The sequence below is a fragment of the Brassica napus genome, chromosome A10, assembly GCF_020379485.1.
Source record: "Brassica napus cultivar Da-Ae chromosome A10, Da-Ae, whole genome shotgun sequence".
Classification (NCBI taxonomy): domain Eukaryota; kingdom Viridiplantae; phylum Streptophyta; class Magnoliopsida; order Brassicales; family Brassicaceae; genus Brassica; species Brassica napus.
The window spans coordinates 578,669-601,098 of NC_063443.1; the positions used below are offsets into that span (position 1 = coordinate 578,669).

A 22,430-nucleotide genomic window follows, 5' to 3' on the forward strand; every position below is an offset into this window, starting at 1 on the left:
GTGCACCCTTAAAATCTCTTTTTAACTTTTCATAATAATTAAAAGAGTGGAAATGGAATTTGCAAGTTGCATATCTAGTTATCTACCATTTCCACGAAACATTGGAACCTATTTATCTTCATTTACATTCTTCTTCGGCATGTTTTAATTAAGTAGCGTTATAGTCGAAGAGTCGGTTCTCTTTTTGACAAGATTTCTATAACCATTATTTAATTATTTGTTTTCTAGATATATAACCAATAATAATAAACAAAAGCCACCAGCAGTTATATAAAAGGGAAAAAGGAATTGGCATATTCGGATTCAATGTGAATACTACTAATGTTACCGTCTTACCGAATGGAAGCAAGTTGGTGGGGAGGAATTCTAAGGTCAACTCCAATCAGATGGTGCATTTTAGTGTAATTTTTTTCTTGCTATAGTGTCCCACTCTGGTATTACATTATACCAATATCAAAACCACTTTTAATTTATTTTTACAATTTAAACATATGAATTGAACCGTTAGATCAGCTTAATCCATAAACTCCAAGGAAACACCAAATTTGGTGTAATCTTATCTCCAATGGAGCACTAAAAATTATATCATCCAACCAAATTTGGTGTAAAAGGAAGGAGAAAGAGAGGTCACCCTATTTTTTTCTCTCCCAACCAGCCGCCGCCACAAAAGTTTCAAGCTTTTTGAAGTTTCGTTTCTCTGACGGTTGGCCTCCGTGCCTCCGTCCGGAGAGGCTTCCTCTCCTTTATTTCCTTCATCGGCTTTCTTCTCTACTTGTTCAGTTTTAGTAGATAATATGAGAGATCTCGGACTTGAGTCAGACTTCCCGGTGGTGGTTGCAGCAGATCTAGCCGGTGTGGACGTGTGGCGACGGCGTCTCTCCGGTGGTTTTGCTGCCTCTGCTGGTCTCATCTCTTGTCCTCTTGTGGGATGAGATGGTGACGTACTTGCTATCTCTGCTCTTTCTCGGTAGTTGAGGGTTTGAGGACTGCTCTCACTACCAGTCAGATGCGGTGGAAAGGGCTTCCGGTTTCACCTCGGGTTAGGTGGCATATGTCTCTGATGCGTGTTGCTCTCCTTCGTGGTGCGGTTAGGACGGAAGTGTTGAGTTTGGGCTCCTCTGCGAGAGCTCTCTCCGGTGACGACTGGTGGTGGTGCTTCAACGGAGGTGGATTTCAGAGATCCACCTTTGGTGTTTACTCTCAGAGATTTCTCAGATCTTTAAGTTCTGGTGTGGCTCCTTCCGTTTCTTGCGTTGTATGTGTTTTGGCTTGGTTTCACAGGTTCAGAGGTGGTTCATCTTCGGCTTTGATTTGTTCCATTGAAGCGATGGTGGTGACAGTGTGGAATAGAGGCGGCGATTTGGATTTGGCGACTTTGTTGCATCCGTGGGAGATGATTCTCGAGGCTACTATAGCTTGAGGATGTGGTCGGAGGCGGCTTCTCTGACTGCCCATAGAAGCTCCTGTGCCGCCAGTTGTAACTTGTTTCTTTGAAGTTTTTTCGTTTTTGTGTTAGTCTTCGGAGAAGTTGTAGGCTCTGCCCGTGTTCGAGGTTTTGAGGGCAGCCTTGGGTGGTGGTGCTCGTGGCAACGACGATGAGGACTCTAGATCTTTAGATCTGTGGCAACAACACAAATGTCCGAGCTTTTAAGTTTGGAATCGGTGTTTCTAAATGTTGAAACTTCTAGGCTGTACATGTGTTCTTGTCGAGTATGTCCATCTTTTGGTTTCTGTTGTTACTTAGTCCTAGTTTTAGATTTTGGTTACCCTGTTCTCTTTGTTTTCTTTGTAATTTCTGTCAAAAATTTTAAAATTGGTATAAAATTTAACATTTTACCAAAAAAAAAAAAATTTGGTGTAAAATGAATAGTATTACACCACTCATCACACCAAATATTTAATGTTTCATTTAATAGTATAGTTTAGTTATTATTATTAATTAGTTCAAATTTGTAACTAGATATAAATATACTATATAATTTCTTTTTGTTAAATTATTTTTAATAATTAAATATTTTTATTTTATTTTCAAGTAAAAAATCACCAAATGATACTTTATATTGTAAAAAATAAAATATCATAGAAATTTTATATTATATTTTTAATTAGTATTTTATAAAATATAGAAATTAATAATACAAGTTGGATATGATTAAAATGCATATTAAATTTGAAATAAACACTCAAAAAATAAAATAAAAATATTATTTTGTTACATACTTTTCATAATTAATAGTTAGTAATTTTAATATAATATTTTATATAAAATAAATAAATAAAAAGTATAATATTGTTAAACCCAAAAATATAAATAAATTTAAACATAAAAGTAAAAAAAATTAGCAAACATAATAAATTCTGGTTAAATACTTACTTATCAATTACAAATAATAAATTAGAAAAACTGTTAAAGATGAAAATATCAAAATATATAATATTATTTTTGGTGTAATATTTGGTGTCATGGTTGGAGATGGCAAAAAAAATTATAACACCAAAATACCAAATTTGGTGTAATTTTAACACTAAATTTGGTGTCATGGTTGGAGATGCCCTTAGATTCGTTTGATCTATGGTGTGTTTTGGATTTTTGTGGTGTCTTTTCATTTTATAGGTTTTTCCTCAATAGATTTTTTTAAAACTAAAATTTTAACTTATAGTTAAAATTGATTTAATAGTAATATATTTATGAAATATTTTTTATAAATGTTACATATTTGATTGATTAATGTAAATAATCAAATATGTTAATTAATGAACTAGTCCTATTATGAGTATATTTTTTAGTGCCTGTACTTTAGTAGAATACATAACATTTTTATTCTATTTATCTTTTAGATGTAGTCACATTTATTATGTTAAAGTAAATCACTTTTCAAAATGGTTAAAAGACTTGAGAATTAAGCCTTTGTTCAAAAATTCGTTTTGAGGATTTTGTATGATTTAATGAAATTGTCTAGAAGTTCATTTTGAGATGCAGATGTGGATACTATGAATATTGAATTACAAAAGTGCGTAGAAACTAAACATTGCTTGTTGCACGGCACTGTAAATAGTTCAACTTTAAATCCAGCTAATTGTACTTTTCTATAGGAACGTATTAACCCCCTTACAAACTTCTACTTACTTTTTAGTTAACTGAAGAGTCGTCGATCCAATAAAAAAGCACTCTTTAATTTGTCTGAAACCAGAGTGATGCTACAAAGGCTCAAAACCTTGTCTCAAAACTATACAAACTTTAAAAAGGTTTGTAAAAGTTCTTGTGTTGCACATCTCAAATCACATTGCTTCTTTACATGTACAAGAGCCAAACAAAACTTAACTACAGAGCACTTTGACCGGTGAGAATTGTACGGTGAGACAAGCATGATCGGAGAGATTGTAATTCTCAGGCCACATTCCTTTCTCTGCTTCTTCCGGGAACAAAACAGCTTTCTTCACTTTCAGTCCAATCGCTTCTTCTTCCTTATCTTCTCCTTCTTCTTTCTTAGTCTCCATCATGCTCTCTTTGCAGTTTTCAGATTGAACCATCACTGTCATGTTCCACATTTTCTGACAAAACATAACCACAAACATCAGACTCTTCATTGACGTTTGAAGCAAAGAAACATTTAATCGGTTTGTGAGTTTCGTTTTGCGCCAATTGGTTTAATATTAATTATACCTTAAGTTCTTCATAGTCGAAGACACCATTTCCATCAATATCAGCTCGATCCCACAGCTCTTTTGTCTCTTGAAAGCTAAGCCCATGTGGCATACCCGTTAGATTTACCTGCCACAGTTAAGTCCACTCTCAGAGTTTTATTTCAGGTGTTTTTCCTTAAAAATATATTGTAGAAAATCTAAAAGAAACCTTATTTGACCCTTAACCTACTGTTATGTTCACTTAGATCTCCAATTGATCAAATAGATTTTCCAGAAAAGTTCAAATTCAATAAGAATCTTTATAGACTTTTTTGGATAGTTTATCTCGTAAAGAAACTGAAGTTACCTTTTGAAGTGCTTGGCAAAAGCCAGAGTATGTTAATGAATCACTGTGATTATTTTCCCCAAGAAAAGCAAAGGCCTTGTCTTCAGCTATGGAAGCTTTCTGGACTTGATACTAGAAAACCATCAAGAGAAATCAGAATTATACAAAAAGACATGTGAATATCTGTTAAAGTAAAAAAAAAAAAAAACTAAATCTAGAAAAAAAATGAAATCTGACATAAATCTTTGTTTATAACGCATTGATGAGTAACATGCTTTGTTTCTGAAGATTTGCAATGTGAAGGGGGAATAAATGTCACTCACCTTGATAATGCTGAAAACAGCTTCCACCCAACTTGTTCTCAATGGTTTTCTTGAATTGCTGCTAGAAGGGTTACAGAGCCATATGAAATCAACTCCGCATATGTTTCCCCTGTGGTTTCTATGGCTTACCCACTGAAGAAATAAAAGAAGAGAGACGGTTAGGGATAAGCTACTCTTTTACCACGTGAGAACCAGGTTTCAACAACAGTGAGGATAGAGAAAAGTTTGTAAGATATGTCTAACCCTATGAGCATCACTGTCCGTATACTGATGAGCAACATCATATGATGATATGAACCCTTGCGATCTCAAGAACTTGTAGACATGCCCACGCTTACTTCCATTCCAGTCACTGAAATAAAATCAATAATTAAAAGTCATCAGATTATTCTGGTGGAGGAAAACAATTTCAAATACTCTTTAACACCATAAGCTCACCCGCAGAGGATAATGGGCATGTGAGTAAGTTTATTTTCCTTTTGGTAAGCTTCCAGATATTCGAGAATTTTGTAAACCTGTCAAGAGAAGCATAAATGTTCAAATCAACAATCACAAGATCTACGGTCCAAAAAAGAAAAACTACAAAAAAAGGGGTGACGAACCTGATGCAATCTTGCAAGAGACAAACTAGAATCATGTGGGAACAAGAGATGAGTGTTGACTATAAGAACCTCTTGCTGAACATCTTGATTCTCATTAAGCGGGAAAGGAACAATAGACTTGACATGTAAGAGCTGAGCAACACGGTCTCCAAAATCATTAAAAAGCAGCTCCCGATAATTAACAAGTTTAAAGTAGTCCTTATGTATGGCTGTTAAAAGACCTGCCAAAAAAATAAAATTAAAGTCCACAAATCAGAAGGAGAAACTTTGAAATTGGAACACCAGACACTGTTAAGTGAAGGCATCTCAAGCCTCTTAAGGTTTCTAATGACTTTGGACAGTGAAGTTACTTAAACCTAGAACAATTTAGCAACAACCACATATCCTTTTTGACTCATAATAACTAGAGTTTCAATCATAAAATCGAAAAAATTTAATTACCATCGCCACGAGCGTTAGTTCTAGCAAGCTGGAAAGTAGTGTAGCCAGCAGAGGCAAGGCGGTCGTGGTACATGTTCACCAGTTCCTCATTCCCTACCCACACTTCCTATCAACATACAAAATAGTCAACTCAGACTTTTTTTTTGGTCAAATTTTTTAAAAAGGGTGCAACACGAGGAGTTCCCAGGAAGTCCATCCTAATACTACTCTCGATTAAGCACGCTTAACTGCAGAGTTCTAATAGGATCTGGTGCATTAGTGCTGGTATGATCGCACCCCAACTCTGACTATCTAAAACCGAAAGTAAAGGAAACAAATGTATATATATACTTATTACCTGGAGAGAAATGACTGAAGAGCGCTGATTGAGTAATAAATCCAAAATCTTTTGGTTCCGAGTTAACCAAAGCGCGCGAAACTGACTCTCACGAATGCTCTGATTCTGTATACATATCAAATGAGATAAAATTCAAATTCAATTTCAATAAAAAATCAGATTAATTTAAAATTCAGTTACCTGTTGATCAACGCGTTTGTAAATGGGAGCCAAGACGTTGAAAGTGGTACACGTTATATTCGTCGAAGCTATGTTCGAGTTCACTCTCTGCACAATCAATCACAATCATCATCGGATCTCACAACAATACATAACAATCAATCACTCTAAAATCAAGCCGACGCACCATGGTTGAAGCCGCCTTGTTGTTTCTGCCGGAGAGAGACGAGAGGAGACCGGAGAAGTAGATCGGGAAAGGAACAGCGGCCGCGAGGACGACGAAGAGGGAGAGTGGCGATGATGAGAAACAAGGGAGGATGAATCTGGACCGTTGAACAATGCTCCTCCTCCTGCTACTGCTGCTGCTTCGATTGTGATGATAGCTTTGCATTTGGGTGGCTTCTTTCGATTTTTCCCAAAGGGATTGATTTTCCCCCAGATTTATATATCATTAATTTTCTTTCGTCTCTTTTTGTTTTTGGCACCTTCTTGTTTTTTTTATTTATTTAATTAATTTAACATATATACGAGGCTTTACGTGAACCGGTGGGTTTCCTCCTAAATTACAAAAAAATACTTATTCGTGTATACAACCACATAAAACACGCATTTGCATTTTTTTTATTTTTAAAAACAAACCAATTTGAAAGGTCCATGTAGTTTCATTCACAACTACTATGCAATTTTAGTTCAAAGTTTTTCCATGTAGTTTTCATTCACGACTCATCAATTAAATGTTATAAGTAGTCTATTGGCGACAACAAGTAAAAGTTTTAAGGTAAGTTTCATTACATCAGTAAGTAATGAATACATTTGCGGAAGACAGAGATATTTTTGGACAAGTGAACCCGCGTCTCTTGTATATTGTCGGTGACCATCACACGGTTCGTTGCCAATCAATTTTTAAAACAAATTTATAACGCTTTTGTTGTTTTTTTTTTTTTCAAAACTGTAAATATCATATAAATGAAAAAAGATTTGCATGAGCAAAATCTAGAGTTTGAAACATCTTGGCAAAAAGAAAGAAAAAACAAGATGGATCAAGACAACCAAAACAATGGCCAGATACAAGCACCTATCGTAACCAAATCACCATAAGTGCATTAAAAGGCTTTCTAGACCTCTTCGCAGAAATCATGTTCCTTATCTCTCTATCAATCGCACTGAAGACTGATGAAGCAGGCAAGGAAACATTGTTATGGATCAAATTATTTCTTTGCTTCCAAAGGTGGAATACGACCGCTTGAGAAGCCAACTTCCGCAGCAGCAGCATCCTCCTGGAGTGTGGAGCTCGAATCCATGAGAGCAGCTCCGACCAGTTTGCGAAGCTTTGATGAGGGGGACCACATCTAGTGAAGACTTGGGACCATACGTCGTTACTGTATTGGCAGGAGAGGAAAAAATGGTCTCTTGTTTCAGTCGCTGTGTTACAAAGGGGGCAGTTAACAGGGATGGGAAGACCCCATGAGGCCAGCCTCTCTCTAGTAGATAATCTGTCGTAGTTGGCCACCCACATGGTGAAGGCATGCTTCGGGAGAGCTCCTTTGAACCACACAACATCATGCCACACTTGTACTTCTTGCCTTGGCCGCAAGACCTCCCAAGTCGCCTGCGCATTAAACACATTCAAAGGATAATCAGCAGATCTCCATTCAACCACATCAACAACATCAGCAGGCAAAGGAAGAGTTAAAGTAGTTAAATAAGAGTGGAGTTCCACTTCCTGATCCGATCTAGGGTGAGGAAGAGCCCATGTGGAAGCGACAATAGCATCGGCTACTGTTGCCTGCTTCCTCAGCCGAAGTGCCCTCGGGCCCGAAGGACCTAGGTAGTTAATCAGCTGGCCGAAAGGAGACCAAATATCGAACCAGAAGCTAGTGGTAGCACCATTTCCAATCACTGTTTTTGAAAATTGCAGCGCAAGTGGCCTCAACTTAAGCAGTCTCTTCCATGCCCAGGAATCCGTTTGAGCAGGTTGAATAGTCCAGAAACAATCAGCAGCTAGGTGGATACTGTTATGCCAGTCAGTCCATAAAGAAGGGGCATTTGATAGGAGGAGCCAGATGAACTTAAGACCCAGGACCTGGTTCCAGACGTATATGCTTCTAACACCCAGCCCCCCTTCTTTCTTAGGCAGACACACTGTGGTCCAGGCCACCTTAGCGATCCCTCTCTTCTCAATATTACCGGACCATAAGAAGCGAGCGCAGAGAGATTCTATAGTGGCAATGCAGCCCTTAGTAAGCATAAAAGCAGATACCCAGAAGTTGATTAAACCAAATATAACCGTTTTAAGTAGCTGAAGCCGACCCGCAAAAGAGAGCAACTTGACCGACCAAGCTTGGAAACTCTTAGTAACTTTGGTAATGAGGGGGGCGTATTCAGAGATCTTCAGCTTCCTGCTCATGAGAGGAAGACCAAGATATCTAATGGGGAATTTACCAATAGGGAATCCATAGTTAGCTATAGCTTGGGATTCACTATGGTTAAGCCCCGCTGTGAATAATTCAGTCTTCGTTGTGTTCATATGGAGACCCGACCACGAGGCGAAATCATCTAAACACTCTGAGATATCGTGTAAGCTGTTACTCCTTCCATCAAAAAATACCATCACGTCATCAGCGAACATCAGGTGCGAGATCTTTAGATTCTCAGTTTTTGGGTGGTAGCCTATGCTGCCTTCCTCGTATCTTGATAAGAGAAGGTGAGATAAACACTCCATCGCTAGCACGAAGAGATAGGGTGACAAAGGGTCCCCTTGTCTAATTCCTCTAGAGCTCTTGAAGAAGCCTCCGATGGAGCCGTTCACTGATACTGAGAAAGTCGCGGAGGTTAGACATTGGGCGATGAGACTAATGTAGTTTTCCGGGATGGCTAGAGCTCTTAGCGACGCCATGATGAAATCCCATCTAACAGAGTCAAAGGCTTTCCTCAAATCCACCTTCAACATTCCTCTGGAAGAGATATTTCGGTATAACGCTTTTGTTCATGTAGTTTCATTCACAACTACTATGCAATTTTAGTTCAAAGTTTTTCCATGTAGTTTTCATTCACGACTCATCAATTAAATGTTATAAGTAGTCTACTGGCGACAACAAGTGAAAGTTTTAAGGTAAGTTTCATTACATCAGTAAGTAATGAATACATTTGCGGAAGACAGAGATATTTTTGGACAAGTGATCCCGCGTCTCTTGTATATTGTCGGTGACCATCACACGGTTCGTTGCCAATCAATTTTTAAAACAAATTTATAACGCTTTTGTTCATGACACTAAGCTACCCATTGGTCAAGTTGCGCTTAATCACGTTCTATAAAATTAAATTATTATTATTTTGTCAACGCAGAAAACAATTATTTACAAGATTATTGGTTTGTTTTCTTGATAATAGTTTTCTAATCTCACACACCAATCATTGTCCTCTGGCATGTTTTGAGAAAAGAAAAAAAAACAACCCATAATCGTAGAGCTAAAGCCCATTGATTAGTTACTTTTCATTGGGCTGCATGTAACATGTTATATAGCCCATCACTTTTAATCTCAGCTTCACCGGACACTCCACACATACATGTACATATCCAATTTTATGGTTTTCAAAGCTGAAAGGGATTTGTGTTTTCAACCAACATCGAAAAAGGATTTATATAAATGGATTCAGTTAAATACGTAATTAAGAAACCAACAATAGAAAAATAATATTCAGTACCAATCACCCACCAAACTTTTACTTCCCTTAGATATAAAGCCTCCTTCACACTCTACTCTCTCTCCACAAATTTTGCAGATAAAATATTTAAAAACTTAGGCAAAATCATCATCACTCAAGTAAACTACAAACTTCAAAAACCCAAAAAACCCTTTAGGATCCTCTCAACGTGTGATTTAAATCAATAAACAAAAGTAAAGATTGAATTTCAGATTTCAGATAGAGTTTCATTATCCACTCTAGCCTTCAGCTCAAGCATCTAAACCCCCAGACAATGAAAGGGAATCAACCAATTGACATATTCATATAATGTACACACAAACACCTTATGTAGCTTACAAGGAAACCAAAAAATCAGAGAGACAAAAACCAAAAGCTAGCTATGAACACAGAATGGGAAATGGATTTGGATCGAAAGCAAACGTTTTTCAAATGCACAAAGTGGCAGTTCGAAGACACACTTGATCCTATCAACTGCCCTTTCCACTACTTCTGCGACAGCAACTACGCCGGCGACTACCCTGAAATCATCGACCTTCTTGTTTTCTTCTTCGTCACGTTTTCTTACTTGACCACGCTACTCGCCGTCTTAAAGAAAGTACTATCAAGAACAAGAAGAGTCAGAGAAGATGATGGTGTTGTTGCTGATGATGATAAAGCGAAAAGGTACTTACTCCCTTCAGGTCCACTCTCTCTTCCTCTGATCCTCCTGATCCTCGCAAAAGGTCAAAGAATCAACACCCTTTTCCCCATATCCATCTTCGGACCAGCGATCCTGCAGCTAGCCCAGCTCTCTGTGCTCATATTCGAGAACAACATCGAAAAGGAAGCTAGCTTTGTTTTCTTCGAAGCCTCAACTATCTCCGGTGTTCTCCACGCGAGTCTTTACCTAGACGCTGTGATTCTCCCTTACTACACAGGGTACGATGCTCTCGTCACTTCGACGTTCTCCGGAGTCTGCAAGTCTTGCATCTGCAGGAAAGAGGCGTTGACGGTTGGTGGGAAGATTGTTGCGTACCGAGGATGGTCTAGTACATCGTTTTTGTTGGTTGGTGTTTTGTGTTTGAGGATTATATGCAAATTGTGTAGAGAAGAAGCGAAGAGGAAGAAAGTTTTTGTGATTAAGAATGTGGTGGAGGGGTTGGCGTGGGTTGTTCTTGTAAGAGATTGCGTGTACTTGGCGGTTATGTCTCCTGTTGAAGAGCCGGTCTTGTTTAGAGTTTATGTGTTTGGTTCTGTTCTTGTGTTGATATGTGTTCATGTAATCTCACAAGTGTCTTGTTTGGTTAGTCGGAGGCAGAGTAAAAAGACAACAAACACTTAACATTTCAGAAGAAAAGAGAAGTAATTGTGTAAAATGTAAATGTAAATGTTTTTTTTTTTCAAAACAATTTTATTCTTCGAACAAATACCCAAATATTACAGACAAGACAAAAGCAGGAAAAGATGAAAATGCTGCAACTAAATTCGATTAAAAGAAAAAACTCATCTCCTTGAAGTTGGATCACAACAAAACTTGTCGTCTTCAGAGCTCTCTTAGAGTGGCTTACCACTTGTCTTGATGTCATTTCTGATGGCTCCTTGGATCATCTTAACGACCAACCACTGCAAACAAAGTTAAAATAAAATAACATTTTGTTTACCAAATTCGAACAAGACAGTAACACTCAGTAAGTGGAGTATGTTAATGTTTTTACCTGAGCGGCGATGATAAGAGGGATGAGTTTTTTGCCTTTGTCATCAGAGTAAGATCCATCAACCATCTTCTTGTCTACATGAATAGCTTTCTTCTGATTCGTAGCTACATCGGTTATCGCCTTAACCAAGTTCGGGATCCACGCTTCACCATTCGGTAAAGCCTAAACCATGAGAGAAAGATAGAGAGCACATAAGTGCATTTTTCAACAGTCTCCAAATCAGTGCAAGTCAGAGATTTGAAAAACAAACCTTTTCGTCCTTGTCATTCTTGCTGCATCTCCCACTGTTCTCCGCATAAACAACCTCAATTGCAGAATCCTACAAAGACAGTACAAGAATGAAGAATAATCACCAAACATGGTAATACTATTGTAAAGCCATAATACCTCAAACTGTTGTTTTCGCATCTTAGAACCAGCGCGGATAGTTTTGAGGAGAGAATCTGATCTCTTGGAGGAAAAAGTTTCGTAGGAAAGATCATCAGGTGGGGAGAATTGAGCATGAGTCAAAACAAGCAAGGTTTTGCACCAAATCTCTTTTCCAAAGGTTTGGGTGATAGCTTGAACAACTTGCTTATCTAGCTCATCAACTCTATACACATCCAGACGATCAACATACAGCAACACATCTATTGTTCTGTTCACAAGAAACCTGCCCCCCAAAAATCCCCACATAGTAAGCAACCAAACACACCAAAATTACAACAAAGTGACTGACCCTTTGATTAACTCGAGGGCTTGGTGATTGACGTAACCAGCTTCCACAAGACCAGGAGTGTCAATAATGTTAATAGTGAATCCTCCCATTGTTCTTGAAACCATCACTGGCCTCAACCCTTCAGCCTTTAAAAAAATTGAAAACACACATTAAAATGTAGAAATGATACAAAGACAAAGGCTTTACATAAGTTAGATACACATACCTGGAAAGGACTGACACGGACGACTTGTTCACCAATAAGAGAGTTGACAGTTGATGATTTTCCCACACCGCCTTTACCCATTACAACAACTGTCAAAGAGTTCATGTCCTGCAAAATTACACAACCCTTAGTATCCACAAACAGTGCAAAGAAACATGGAAAATAATTAAAAAAAAAAGAAGAAACCTTTTGCTTCAATTTGGCGAAGAATTCAATTAACTTTTCTTGGGTAGCTGCTGGAAACTGCTGAAACCCAACCCATTCACGAACAAGTGGGGACCCCATCACTCTCAAAAACCCTTCTTCAAAATTAAACAACTTCGAAGTTATATTGTGAATGTAACGCTCTAAAGCCTAAGATGATAGGGATATAATATTTTCGAAGGAACGTACCGTTTGTTTGTTGTGAGAGTTTAGAAAAACAAGAAGAAGCTCAAAGCAGAGTCCTTCTTCGTGACCTTATCGGATCTCTGTTTAATAAGGGGAACTATTTCACTTTTGATCCCTCTATTTCTTCAATTCTTCACACATAAAAAATGAGTGAAGCCAAATTAAACCAAAATTGTTATTGGGCTAAGTTTCAAACCAAACGAGAATTTGTGAACTGGCCCACGCCTGGGCACTTTATCCCATATCCGAAGTGGCGCCCGATCCGAAAAACCCGAACCGAAATCTGAACCAAAGTAGCAAAATACCCGAACGGGTATTAAATAAGAAGAGATTGAATACCCAAACCCGAACGGATAATACTCGAACCCGAATAGATATCTGAATATAACCGAATATATGTATAATTAACTTTATATTTATATTTTATATTTCTTATTTTATATAAAATATTTATATTAATACTACACATACTTTAAGTTCATATGATATACATACAATTACGGAAAAAATGATTTGCTATTCACTTAAAATGCACGTCAAGTTTTTTATTTCAAAAATTAACAAAAAGTTACATCCAAAATTAAAAAAAAAATAACTAAATTAATGCCTTTTTAGTTTTAAAATGTTATGTCCAAATCTATTAACCATTCAATCTATTAAAAATAAAAAAATTAGTTAACCGAAAGTTATATTTTTAAATACAACAAACTTGAGAAATGAAAATTTTAATTTTTTTTCTTCAAAATCTAAATATCCGAACCCGATCCGAAATAACCGAATCCGAATTAAAAATACCCGAACCCGACCCGAAGTACAGAAATACCCAAACGGGTTCTAGACCTCTATACCGAAATACCCGAAAATCCGAAATACCCGATCCGAACCCGAACGGGTACCCAAATGCCCACCCACCCCTAACGCCTATGGACACTTACCAGCTGGCATAACTCTATTTAAATAGTTTTAATTATTATTTCAATTACTTTCTCCATTTCTTCAATTCGAAATCTCTCATTCTCCGTAAAATTCGCATTTCGTCTCTCTCACTCTCGAACGCAATTCAATTTCTTTAAATTCAACAATGACAAATGATGAAGATGGAAAAAAGACTTCGAATACAAGTTCTTGGAAAGATAATTACTCAGAAAAAGTTTTCTACATCATTATGAACTTTGACGAGTCTATGAGATTGGAAAAAAACAACCAAGGAATTACAGATGCCATAGAAACTTCTATGAGTGGTAAATATGTCGGTTTGGGCTATAATGATTCCCATGTAAATTCCTTGAAAGAGAAAGACCAAAAAGAAGAAGGGGACACGAAAGAAGATGATGTGGAAGAACAAGTTAATCGATTCAATTCAAGGCTATTTCTTTGATTTTGAATAAGTTTTGTTCGAGTGTTCTCCATAGATTTCTTGATTTTGAAGTAGATGGTGATGTTCAGGTAGATGTTGTAGCATAGGAAAAAATAAAAGGAGAATCACTACCACCAACATCTCAAACCATTAAAGTGGTGAGTGTATCTAAAATTTGATTAAAATAATTATATGTTTCCGTTGAAAATGTATGTGTATTGAATACATGTTATAGAGTACAAACAAACATGTTTTGCAAAATAAATAAATCATGCTATATTGAAAGAAAAATTAATTAGAAAAATATAAAAAAAATGATAGAAAAATATAACACAAGTTCATGAAAATCTGTAGCAATCTAGAAAATTATGATCAAAATTTATGAATTGACATATATATATATATATATATATTTATAATCCACATAACTTATAAAATCTATCAATTTTTAGAATGCACAAACTCTACACAAATTTATCGAATTTGTTTCTCTCACAATGTTTATCTAATATTCTAATTTTATTTTTCTTTTAAAGACGAAGGTAATTGGAGTAGGACATCGGGGAAGGGTTTCAATATGATGATGATGATGGATTATGATGACACCATGGGGCTGGGAAGACACAATCAAGGGATTATGGATCCGATTGAGGTTACCATACCGTGAATTGCTTCCACCAATCTCTGGTTTATCTCATCCCTTACAGAGAACAAAGCCAACACCAGAAAAGAAGCCTGCGCCAATTGCCATTCTCGTAGAGTGTGACCAGAAAGAACAAGTTCCCTTTGAAGAGCAGCAGGTTAACCTACTCGCCATGTACTTTTTCTTGTGTTAAAATCTAAAAAAAAAAAGAAGCATCATCATTTTGTTTGTTTGTTTGTGTGGAAGGTTGCCTTAGTCTCCTATGGTGAAGATGATAGTGACAATGAGGTTGCAGCATTTGAAGAGCAGCAGGTTAATCTCTTTGACTTGAAAAAGAGCATTGGTTAAAAAGAAGTGTTTGTATGATCAGGTTAAAAGATAAAAAAAGCATGCTTTCGTGTTATCTTCCCTGTTTTATCTTTTTTTACAGAGAAGAAACCCAACCAAGAAAAACTAGTCTGCTCCTCTTATCGTTAAGCCAAGGATCGTAAAGACAAAGAAGGGCATAGAGTGTGACCAGAAAGAACAAGTTCTCTTTGAAGAGCAGCAGGTTAACCTCCTCGCCATGTACTTTTGCTTGTGTTAAAATCTTTAAAAAAAAAGCATCATCATTTTGTTTGTTTGTTTGTGTGGCAGGTTGCCTTAGTCCCCTATGGTGAAGATGACAGTGACAATGAGGTTGCAGCATTTGAAGAGCAGTTTGATGTGAACTGAAAGAATATTCAGATAATTTTGACTTGATTGTTTTGAATCATTTCATCTGACTGTGTGCCAGAGTTGCAGTTGTTACTGGTTCGAACAAAGGGATTGGGTTTGAGATTTGCACGCAACTTGCTAAAAAATGTGATAACTGTGATTCTACGCAACTTATCCGATGCTGAGCAGTAATGGTAATAAGCCTTGTAAAGCAGGGGCACATTTATTAATATTGATTCAGTATTACTCTTACTGCAAGCTATCTCCGAGCTTCCTTCAAAGCGTACATACAAAACCATGCGCAGAGGATCCTCACTCCCCTCCCAAATTGTATTATGAAGATGCAAGAACAACTAGTAATTAACCATTCTAAATACCCAGAAACAAAAATTGAGAGCATAGGAAATGATTCGGCAAAAAAATCAATAACACATGTTGCAATATGTTGTTATCTTTGAAAGCGAAAATACACTTGAGCACAAGAGAGAGATTTATTCGGCAAAAAAATCAATAACACAGTGTTGCCTTTCTACACACAGCTTCTTCTTCCTTTTGAAGTATTTCCTTTGAAACTTCACTTTTTTTCTACCCATGAGATACTGATCCCTTCCCTTTTTTTGCAAACTCAAATAGTATGATTACCTGAATCACTGTATTGATGCAACTGATGGACAACTGTGGCATTTGATTTTCCTTGTGTTGCCTCTGATGCTGTAGTTTGCTTCTAGTCATGTGCTTGTCTCTAGTTCTCAGTTTCTCCAACTCCATCAAGTACTCCACTGCTGCTGCTGTATCTAGCGAGAGATTCCTTCTACAGACCCAACGTTTGTATTTCCACTTGCCTCTCCTTCTCGTATAAGTAGCTAACAGCAGCTCACACCCCATCTTGTCAAGGTCATTTAGCCTCAGCCATTTTCTGTTCTTCAAGCAAACTCTCCCAAAGTGATTCCTTTTACACCATCCCTCGAAGTGAAATTCATTTTAAAGAAATCTAACACCAGTTTAATATTCCAGCGAAGAGAAATCTGATTACTTAACAACCATGCCTTGTTTGTTTCTTCCATCTTCTTGTGCAGTTGTTCGAACTTGGGTTCCTTCCATTGGGCACGCCTCACTCTCTCTTTCTTCTTCTTTACAAACCTCAGCAGCCACTTATTGTTGTACATTTTGTCACTGTACATCATCAAATTGACACCTTACTCTCTTCCAACACTTCATTAAACTCTTTCTTTGACTTCTAAACATGCTCTTCCTCTGAAATTTAGCCGTCACTGAGTTAGCCTCCTCAGCTTGGTATTTCCATCCTTTAGACTGAGTAAAATCCTTCCTCTTAATCTTCATTTTTCACTTTCATCGAGTATTTGGTGTGCATGCCTACTCATGTCAGCCCTGTTTGCATTTCTTCATCTTTTATGATGTTTGTATCATCAAACTCAAACAAGTCATGCACACCATTACCTCTCTCGAAATAGTGTCTTACTCTAGGATTCAAGTTGTCTTCATTTGCCCCTTTGAACCCAAGCAACTCACTCTCCTGACTCACTGAATCGTGATGTTTCTCTTCTTCCGGTGAAGTCTTCAGCTGATCAACAAAAACTGAGAGCGTAGACAATTATTCGGCAAAAATCAAATAACATGTTACAGTAATTATGGTGTTATCTTCAAAGCAAAAAATACACTTGAGCAAGCTTTCAAACTGAATTCCAAATTATGTAAATCACACAAACAGAAGATAAAAGTTGAAATACACCAAAGGATTGGGAATATTCATAGATAGAAATAATCAGCAACAACAAGTTAAGGCCAGTGTATGATGAGTCTGAGAAGACAGCACCGGACCACTCAATGTTCCCCAAACCTCCCATTCCTCGCCTTCCCAGCGATCCTTGAGGGAAATCTCAGCAAACCAAAGCTCCAAAGTCTGATAAGCAAGACTGTTGGAGATGGGCTTAGCACATGCCCATTAAGAGCTAAACCCAAAATTAGGCCCGATCCGTTAAGCAACAATTGATGATTTTGTTAGAAGACAAAACGTACATCACTATAAATAGAAGACGTCAGACTCATTGAAAGGACGGTCAGAAACGTACAGAAACTACAGAAAAGGAGAGCATCGCATCTTCATCACATACAAAGTCTTGGACGACCTCGACCACTAGGCGAGCTCGGCCCAGACGACCTCAAACCATAAAATAGAAAGATACTTGTTTAGACGAACTGTTTAGACGAGCATCTTTAGTTCTTGTAATTGTTCGAGCTTGTTTATTCTTGACTATTAGTACGAAAATCTCCATCCTTTACATCATTTATAAATATTACATCATAGACCGGATATGGAAACAACAAGGACCTTGGGACCAGAAGATGGCCATCCTATTACCAGAGAAGCCGCAGATTTTGATGATGTGTTGCTGCTGCAGCTCTTCCAAACCTTGACTTCCTTCCAACCCAATTCAGTTAGAGAACGCCACAGTATTCTCCCGCCGACACCACGGCAGAAAAATGTCTGATCGAACAAACACCAATCGTTTTTGTTATCTGGGTCAGACTCTTTTGCTTCGCCTGCTGCCCAAAACCTACATTCACTAGTTGAGAAAAAGAAGATTTTGCCATCCTCATCAACCGCGTAGACATGCTTCTCGTCCATCGCCATACATTCTTTGATTCTGAGTGGCATCTTGGGCGTAGACACAGACAACAACAACCCCCAAGTTTCCGTTTCAATATCATATACTTCTACCCAGTTTGAGGAATCATCATCCCAGCACCCTCCAAACACATATATCTTCTTCTTCTTCCCGTCCTCTATCAAGCTTGCCGATGCGCTTTGAGCCACATTCATGGGCGCAACTCGGCATACTTTATGATTGATACAATTCAAAAATATTGTGACTTCCGATGTGGGTTTGCCGTCCATGACTTTCGGTATAGATCCCTGATTCCGTCGTCACGAAACAGGATCCTTCTAGCGGAGCAGCAGGACACAAGCTCGGATGGACCTGTTTCAGCCGACGTTGCACGGGGTGGAAGACGAACCACCATGGGCTTGGATCTGGATACATGTGCATAAATACGTACACATATGGCTCGACGCTATCCATCTGATACCTCATGGTCCAGAGTTTACGGGACACTGCAATATACCGGTGTCTCCTAGAGACCATGGCGGTTTAGGACGGTTCAATTTCAAAATCTAATTTCAAAACCAAATTAACTATTCCTATTTACAAGAGATATGCGTTTCATTATTTTTATGTTGTTTCATTTATATGTTACAGGTTAATAAGTAAACCGCATTTATGTGCGTTTCAGCATTTACTTTAACAAAAAGAAAATTTTGGTTCTTTGATTCAATATCATTTTATACTATTAGAAGAAAATAATCAAAGTTTGGCTACTGATATTCGAGATTATTCATAAATAATAATAAAAATTGAAATTAGTTGTTTGATCGCTTAAACGCTCATATCTATCATATTAGGTGTTTTGTCCGCGATGCGGACTTAAACACTTTCATAATTTTTGAAAAGTTATTTGTACACTATATTCATTATACTAAAATAAATTTTAAAATAACTTAATATTATATTTTTAATTATATAATTAAAAAATTTATTTGATTTATATTGAATTATGTAATTTTTGTTTTTTAACTTTTTACTAAAATACTTTTTCAGATAACAATACAATATATATATATATATATATATATATTATTTTTAATTATATTTTTAGAATTTGGATAATTCAATATTCTATTTTAAATTATTTAATTAAGAATTTTATTTGATTAATATTTAGTTTTATAAATCATGTTTTTAACTTTTTACTAAAAGATTTTTTCAGATAACAATACAATATATACATAAATTACTATTTTTAAATTATATTTTCAGATTTTGGATAATTCTTACTATTATTAATTTTAATCAATTATCTAATAGAATAAATTAAAATTTTGTTTTTATTTTTTAATTTAATTATATATTGTATTCATTAAGGGTATAAACGTTATTAACCGCTCTAACTTTTAACGTGAGAGCTCGATTTCAAAAATTTACTTCGCAAATAATAGTATAGATACTATATTTTGCGTTTTCTGGAGCAATCATAATCATATTTGTCTTGTATCCACCTTCAATATAAGCTTAGACTAGAGTTGGATCAGTGTGTTCGTGTGGAATTTTTATATAAATCTTAACTTTGTTTTATTTTGGTTTTAAGTGTCAATCATAGAAAAATAAACCAAAATAATGAAAATATAGTTGTAGGTTTCTGTTTTCTTTTTCTGAATAGTGGAAATATTGCAACTTCATCACAATATCCTCATTTAAAGTTTGATTTATTCTCTTGATATCATTACCCTGTTTACGTGTAAATCAAGGTTCTTTATAGTTGATGTCATCCTCAAGATTGTTTTCTCTGCAGCTTTTGCATTCCCACCCAGAGATTAGAGATATGAGTTACTTGATGTTAATTATATATGTATGTTAGACCAAAAAATTATATGTGTATGTTTATGTATCCCAACATGGACTAAGTTGATTGTTTAGCTGGTTTATGGTTTGATTCATTTCTAATAAGTTTATGGTTTAGTTAACACTTTACAATTTCACATGAGCATAGAAACATATTTTCCAATGAAAGAATCAAAAGACTTTATAAACCCAACCGAAAGTATATATCTACTACTAGTTTATACCTTTTAGCTTTTGGTCATGTTTATTTTTTACATGTTTCCTATCTTTACATATTGTCTGTCTACTGTTTTTGTATCTATACTGTTTTCATACTGCACTATGTGTGACTAATGGTGGACACTTGAGGTTTTTCAATTTAATAGATTGCTCTGCGATAAGCTTAGCAGTAGTATTAGGACCTTGTTGCATGAAAACCTCGTACCCGTCACCTAACAGACCAGTTCTATTGGTCGTAAGCTGCCAGAAAACTCCACCAGTACACGAGCCACCAGTTCTTGCACTGTCGTAGATCACATCATACACTCTCTTGAAAAACTTGTTGCGTTCCTCTAAGCTGAAACCAGGAAACTTCGAAGATTTACCAAACTCTGTTATCAATAGAGGCTTCTTGATGATACTGTCACAGTCTTGGATGTGTGCTCCTATCCAGTTGTCCACGAATTCATCTTGTTCTCCTGTCCTTGAGCTCTGTAGTGGTAGCCTGATCTTGTTTTGGTAGAGAGAGGTTATGATGAAAACATAGTATGTGTTAAAAAGACAAGAATACAAGGTTTGATCCATTGTATTAGAGACTGGTGACTTACCAAGAATCTGGATATATATGAATAGTGGCGAAATCGATCTCAGGAATTTGGTTATTTGAGATGAAATCTGTACCGGTTAAGACCGCGCCGCCGGGATTGTAAACAGTTCTTTCTGGTTTAGATTCTCCATAGAACCCTTCAAGGCCTATTTCGAGTAGATGGTTTGAGTCTATGGACTTCACATAACCTGCCATTTCCTTCACCCAGTTCTACACACGAAAACGACATCGTTTAGGTGAATATACACGTACATGTTACGTAACGTAGAAGGGAGAGAGAAAAACCTGTAGGATGGTAGAACCACTGGAATCGTTACAGCGAGGTTCGTTGATGAGCTCCCATGAAAAGATGGTTGGGTCTTCTTTGTAAGCACGACCAGTGATTGTGTTTTTCCTCGTCAGCACGGTCTGTTTCATGTTTTGTCAAATCGTATGTTTAGTTCGGTTGAAGTCGGCAACGAATATTACAAACATTCCAATCCATATTTGATTGGTGCATTTGTTGTATTACTGATTCTTTAATTGATTTTAATCTTAACATTTGACATGTCAAAACCATCGGTTATCTCTTCTTAACGTGTACCCTACCCAAGAACCTAAACTATTTGTCTTTAGCGTTGCGTGTCACAGATGATCATCTTGATTTAAATAAACTGATAGTTATCCAATCAGTATATGCAATTAAATTTTACATTATATCTTGTTAAATATATACTACTAACCTTCACGTGGTTCTTGTAAAACTGCTTGACAACCGAGTTTGTGTAGAACTCATCCGGTTCATCTAAACCGGCCCATTCCGCATATTTCTTTCTCCCTCCAAAATCTTCGAAATTATTGACTAAACTAATTATCAACTTAATATTATATCTTCCAGCTTCATAGACTACAAAGTCTAGTCCCTGCCCAGAGCAAATGTTATATTAGTACTCTCAAAGCGCAATTATAATTAGTTGTCAGTCTTTGATTAATCAACTAAGGTATATTCCTGAATTAGTCAACAAACAGGTATCTTGTACCAACTTACATAAAAATATAATTTACAAAAATTAAAGAACTATATATCTTTTGTCATTTCGGCATTATCAACTTTGTATTACCGTGTGATAAGGACACGACAATTTTTTTCCAAGCAAATACAAAAGGTTTGAATTTCTTTTGTCGGAAAGTATTATTTTGAAATTTGAATCCTTCAATTTAGATCAACAAACAAGAAATCAACTACAAAGAAACACCTATCAATCTTGATTTATATTCCGTCTTATAAAAATAATAAAAATATGTGATATAAAATTACGAATTTATTAAAATAGTAACTAACAATGAGATCATGATTTAGAATATAAAAATAACAATCTATAAAATAACAAAATTGTTAGATCCTATAAACTTGCACAGGTGATAAAAAATATGAAACTTAAAAAAAACTTACGTCATTTAATTTGGCAACTATCTATCGAAGTTTCTAAATATAAATTATGTGTGTTTGTGTATATGCCTATATATGTATATGCTTGATGAGGGTTACCTTGAAAACGTCTTCACTATAGGAGCCAGGAGAGATCTGAAGAGGAAGGTAATCTCCTTCGTTGAAACCCCAAATCCTGGCAACGTTCATTCCAACGGTGGAGGCTTGCCGGAGCGCCGTCGTGACGGTGGTTCTTCCTTTAGACGCAGTATCAGCAGCAGTGGTCATCATCCAATAAGCGTTGAAGCCGTTTAGGTAAACTCGTTCTCCGTTCAACACGAACTGCGTGCCGTTTCTCCCGACGAACCCTGCCTTTTCGGCGACGCTAATGCGGTAGTTGCCGACGAGAAACAGAAGAAGGAAAAGGAAAAACGGTACGGTGTTTAACATTGTGAAGCTTTTGCCGACTTGATAGAATAAATTGACACAGCATGAA

At 36.6% G+C, this 22,430-nt stretch overlaps 4 protein-coding genes and 1 pseudogene across 5 annotated transcripts; 1 reads left to right on the forward strand and 4 right to left on the reverse strand.

Annotated features, from left to right (window-relative positions):
- Nucleotides 1-3,153: 3,153 nt before the first annotated feature.
- Nucleotides 3,154-6,258, reverse strand: BNAA10G00930D (uncharacterized calcium-binding protein At1g02270). Its single transcript, XM_013810929.3, has 11 exons — nucleotides 6,020-6,258; nucleotides 5,854-5,940; nucleotides 5,674-5,778; nucleotides 5,337-5,442; nucleotides 4,896-5,116; nucleotides 4,732-4,808; nucleotides 4,537-4,645; nucleotides 4,294-4,425; nucleotides 3,992-4,102; nucleotides 3,665-3,772; nucleotides 3,154-3,552 (listed from the first exon to the last, which is right to left on the reverse strand). The coding sequence occupies exons 1-11, from the start codon at nucleotides 6,221-6,223 to the stop codon at nucleotides 3,319-3,321; spliced, it is 1,494 nt and encodes a 497-aa protein (XP_013666383.1). The 5' UTR covers nucleotides 6,224-6,258; the 3' UTR covers nucleotides 3,154-3,318.
- On the reverse strand, nucleotides 5,499-5,614 carry LOC125579608 (annotated as a pseudogene).
- A 3,444-nt stretch (nucleotides 6,259-9,702) lies between the features above and the next one.
- Nucleotides 9,703-10,928, forward strand: BNAA10G00940D. Its single transcript, XM_013810919.3, has one exon. The coding sequence runs from the start codon at nucleotides 9,920-9,922 to the stop codon at nucleotides 10,859-10,861; it is 942 nt and encodes a 313-aa protein (XP_013666373.1). The 5' UTR covers nucleotides 9,703-9,919; the 3' UTR covers nucleotides 10,862-10,928.
- On the reverse strand, nucleotides 10,844-12,700 carry LOC106370920 (translocase of chloroplast 33, chloroplastic). Of its 2 annotated transcripts, none has more exons than XM_013810920.3 (8): nucleotides 12,551-12,700; nucleotides 12,344-12,459; nucleotides 12,158-12,265; nucleotides 11,953-12,077; nucleotides 11,622-11,886; nucleotides 11,485-11,553; nucleotides 11,235-11,396; nucleotides 10,844-11,142 (listed from the first exon to the last, which is right to left on the reverse strand). In XM_013810920.3, the coding sequence occupies exons 2-8, from the start codon at nucleotides 12,440-12,442 to the stop codon at nucleotides 11,074-11,076; spliced, it is 897 nt and encodes a 298-aa protein (XP_013666374.1). In that variant the 5' UTR covers nucleotides 12,443-12,459; nucleotides 12,551-12,700; the 3' UTR covers nucleotides 10,844-11,073. The 2 variants fall into 2 exon arrangements, with proteins under 2 accessions (XP_013666374.1, XP_013666377.1); XM_013810923.3 differs by having other exon boundaries at nucleotides 12,344-12,456; nucleotides 12,551-12,694.
- A 7,160-nt stretch (nucleotides 12,701-19,860) lies between these two features.
- On the reverse strand, nucleotides 19,861-22,430 carry LOC106370916 (mannan endo-1,4-beta-mannosidase 1). The gene is made up of 5 exons (XM_013810917.3): nucleotides 22,055-22,430; nucleotides 21,249-21,428; nucleotides 20,812-20,934; nucleotides 20,528-20,736; nucleotides 19,861-20,424 (listed from the first exon to the last, which is right to left on the reverse strand). Exons 1-5 carry the CDS (start codon nucleotides 22,382-22,384, stop codon nucleotides 20,031-20,033), a joined length of 1,236 nt encoding a protein of 411 aa, XP_013666371.1. The 5' UTR covers nucleotides 22,385-22,430; the 3' UTR covers nucleotides 19,861-20,030.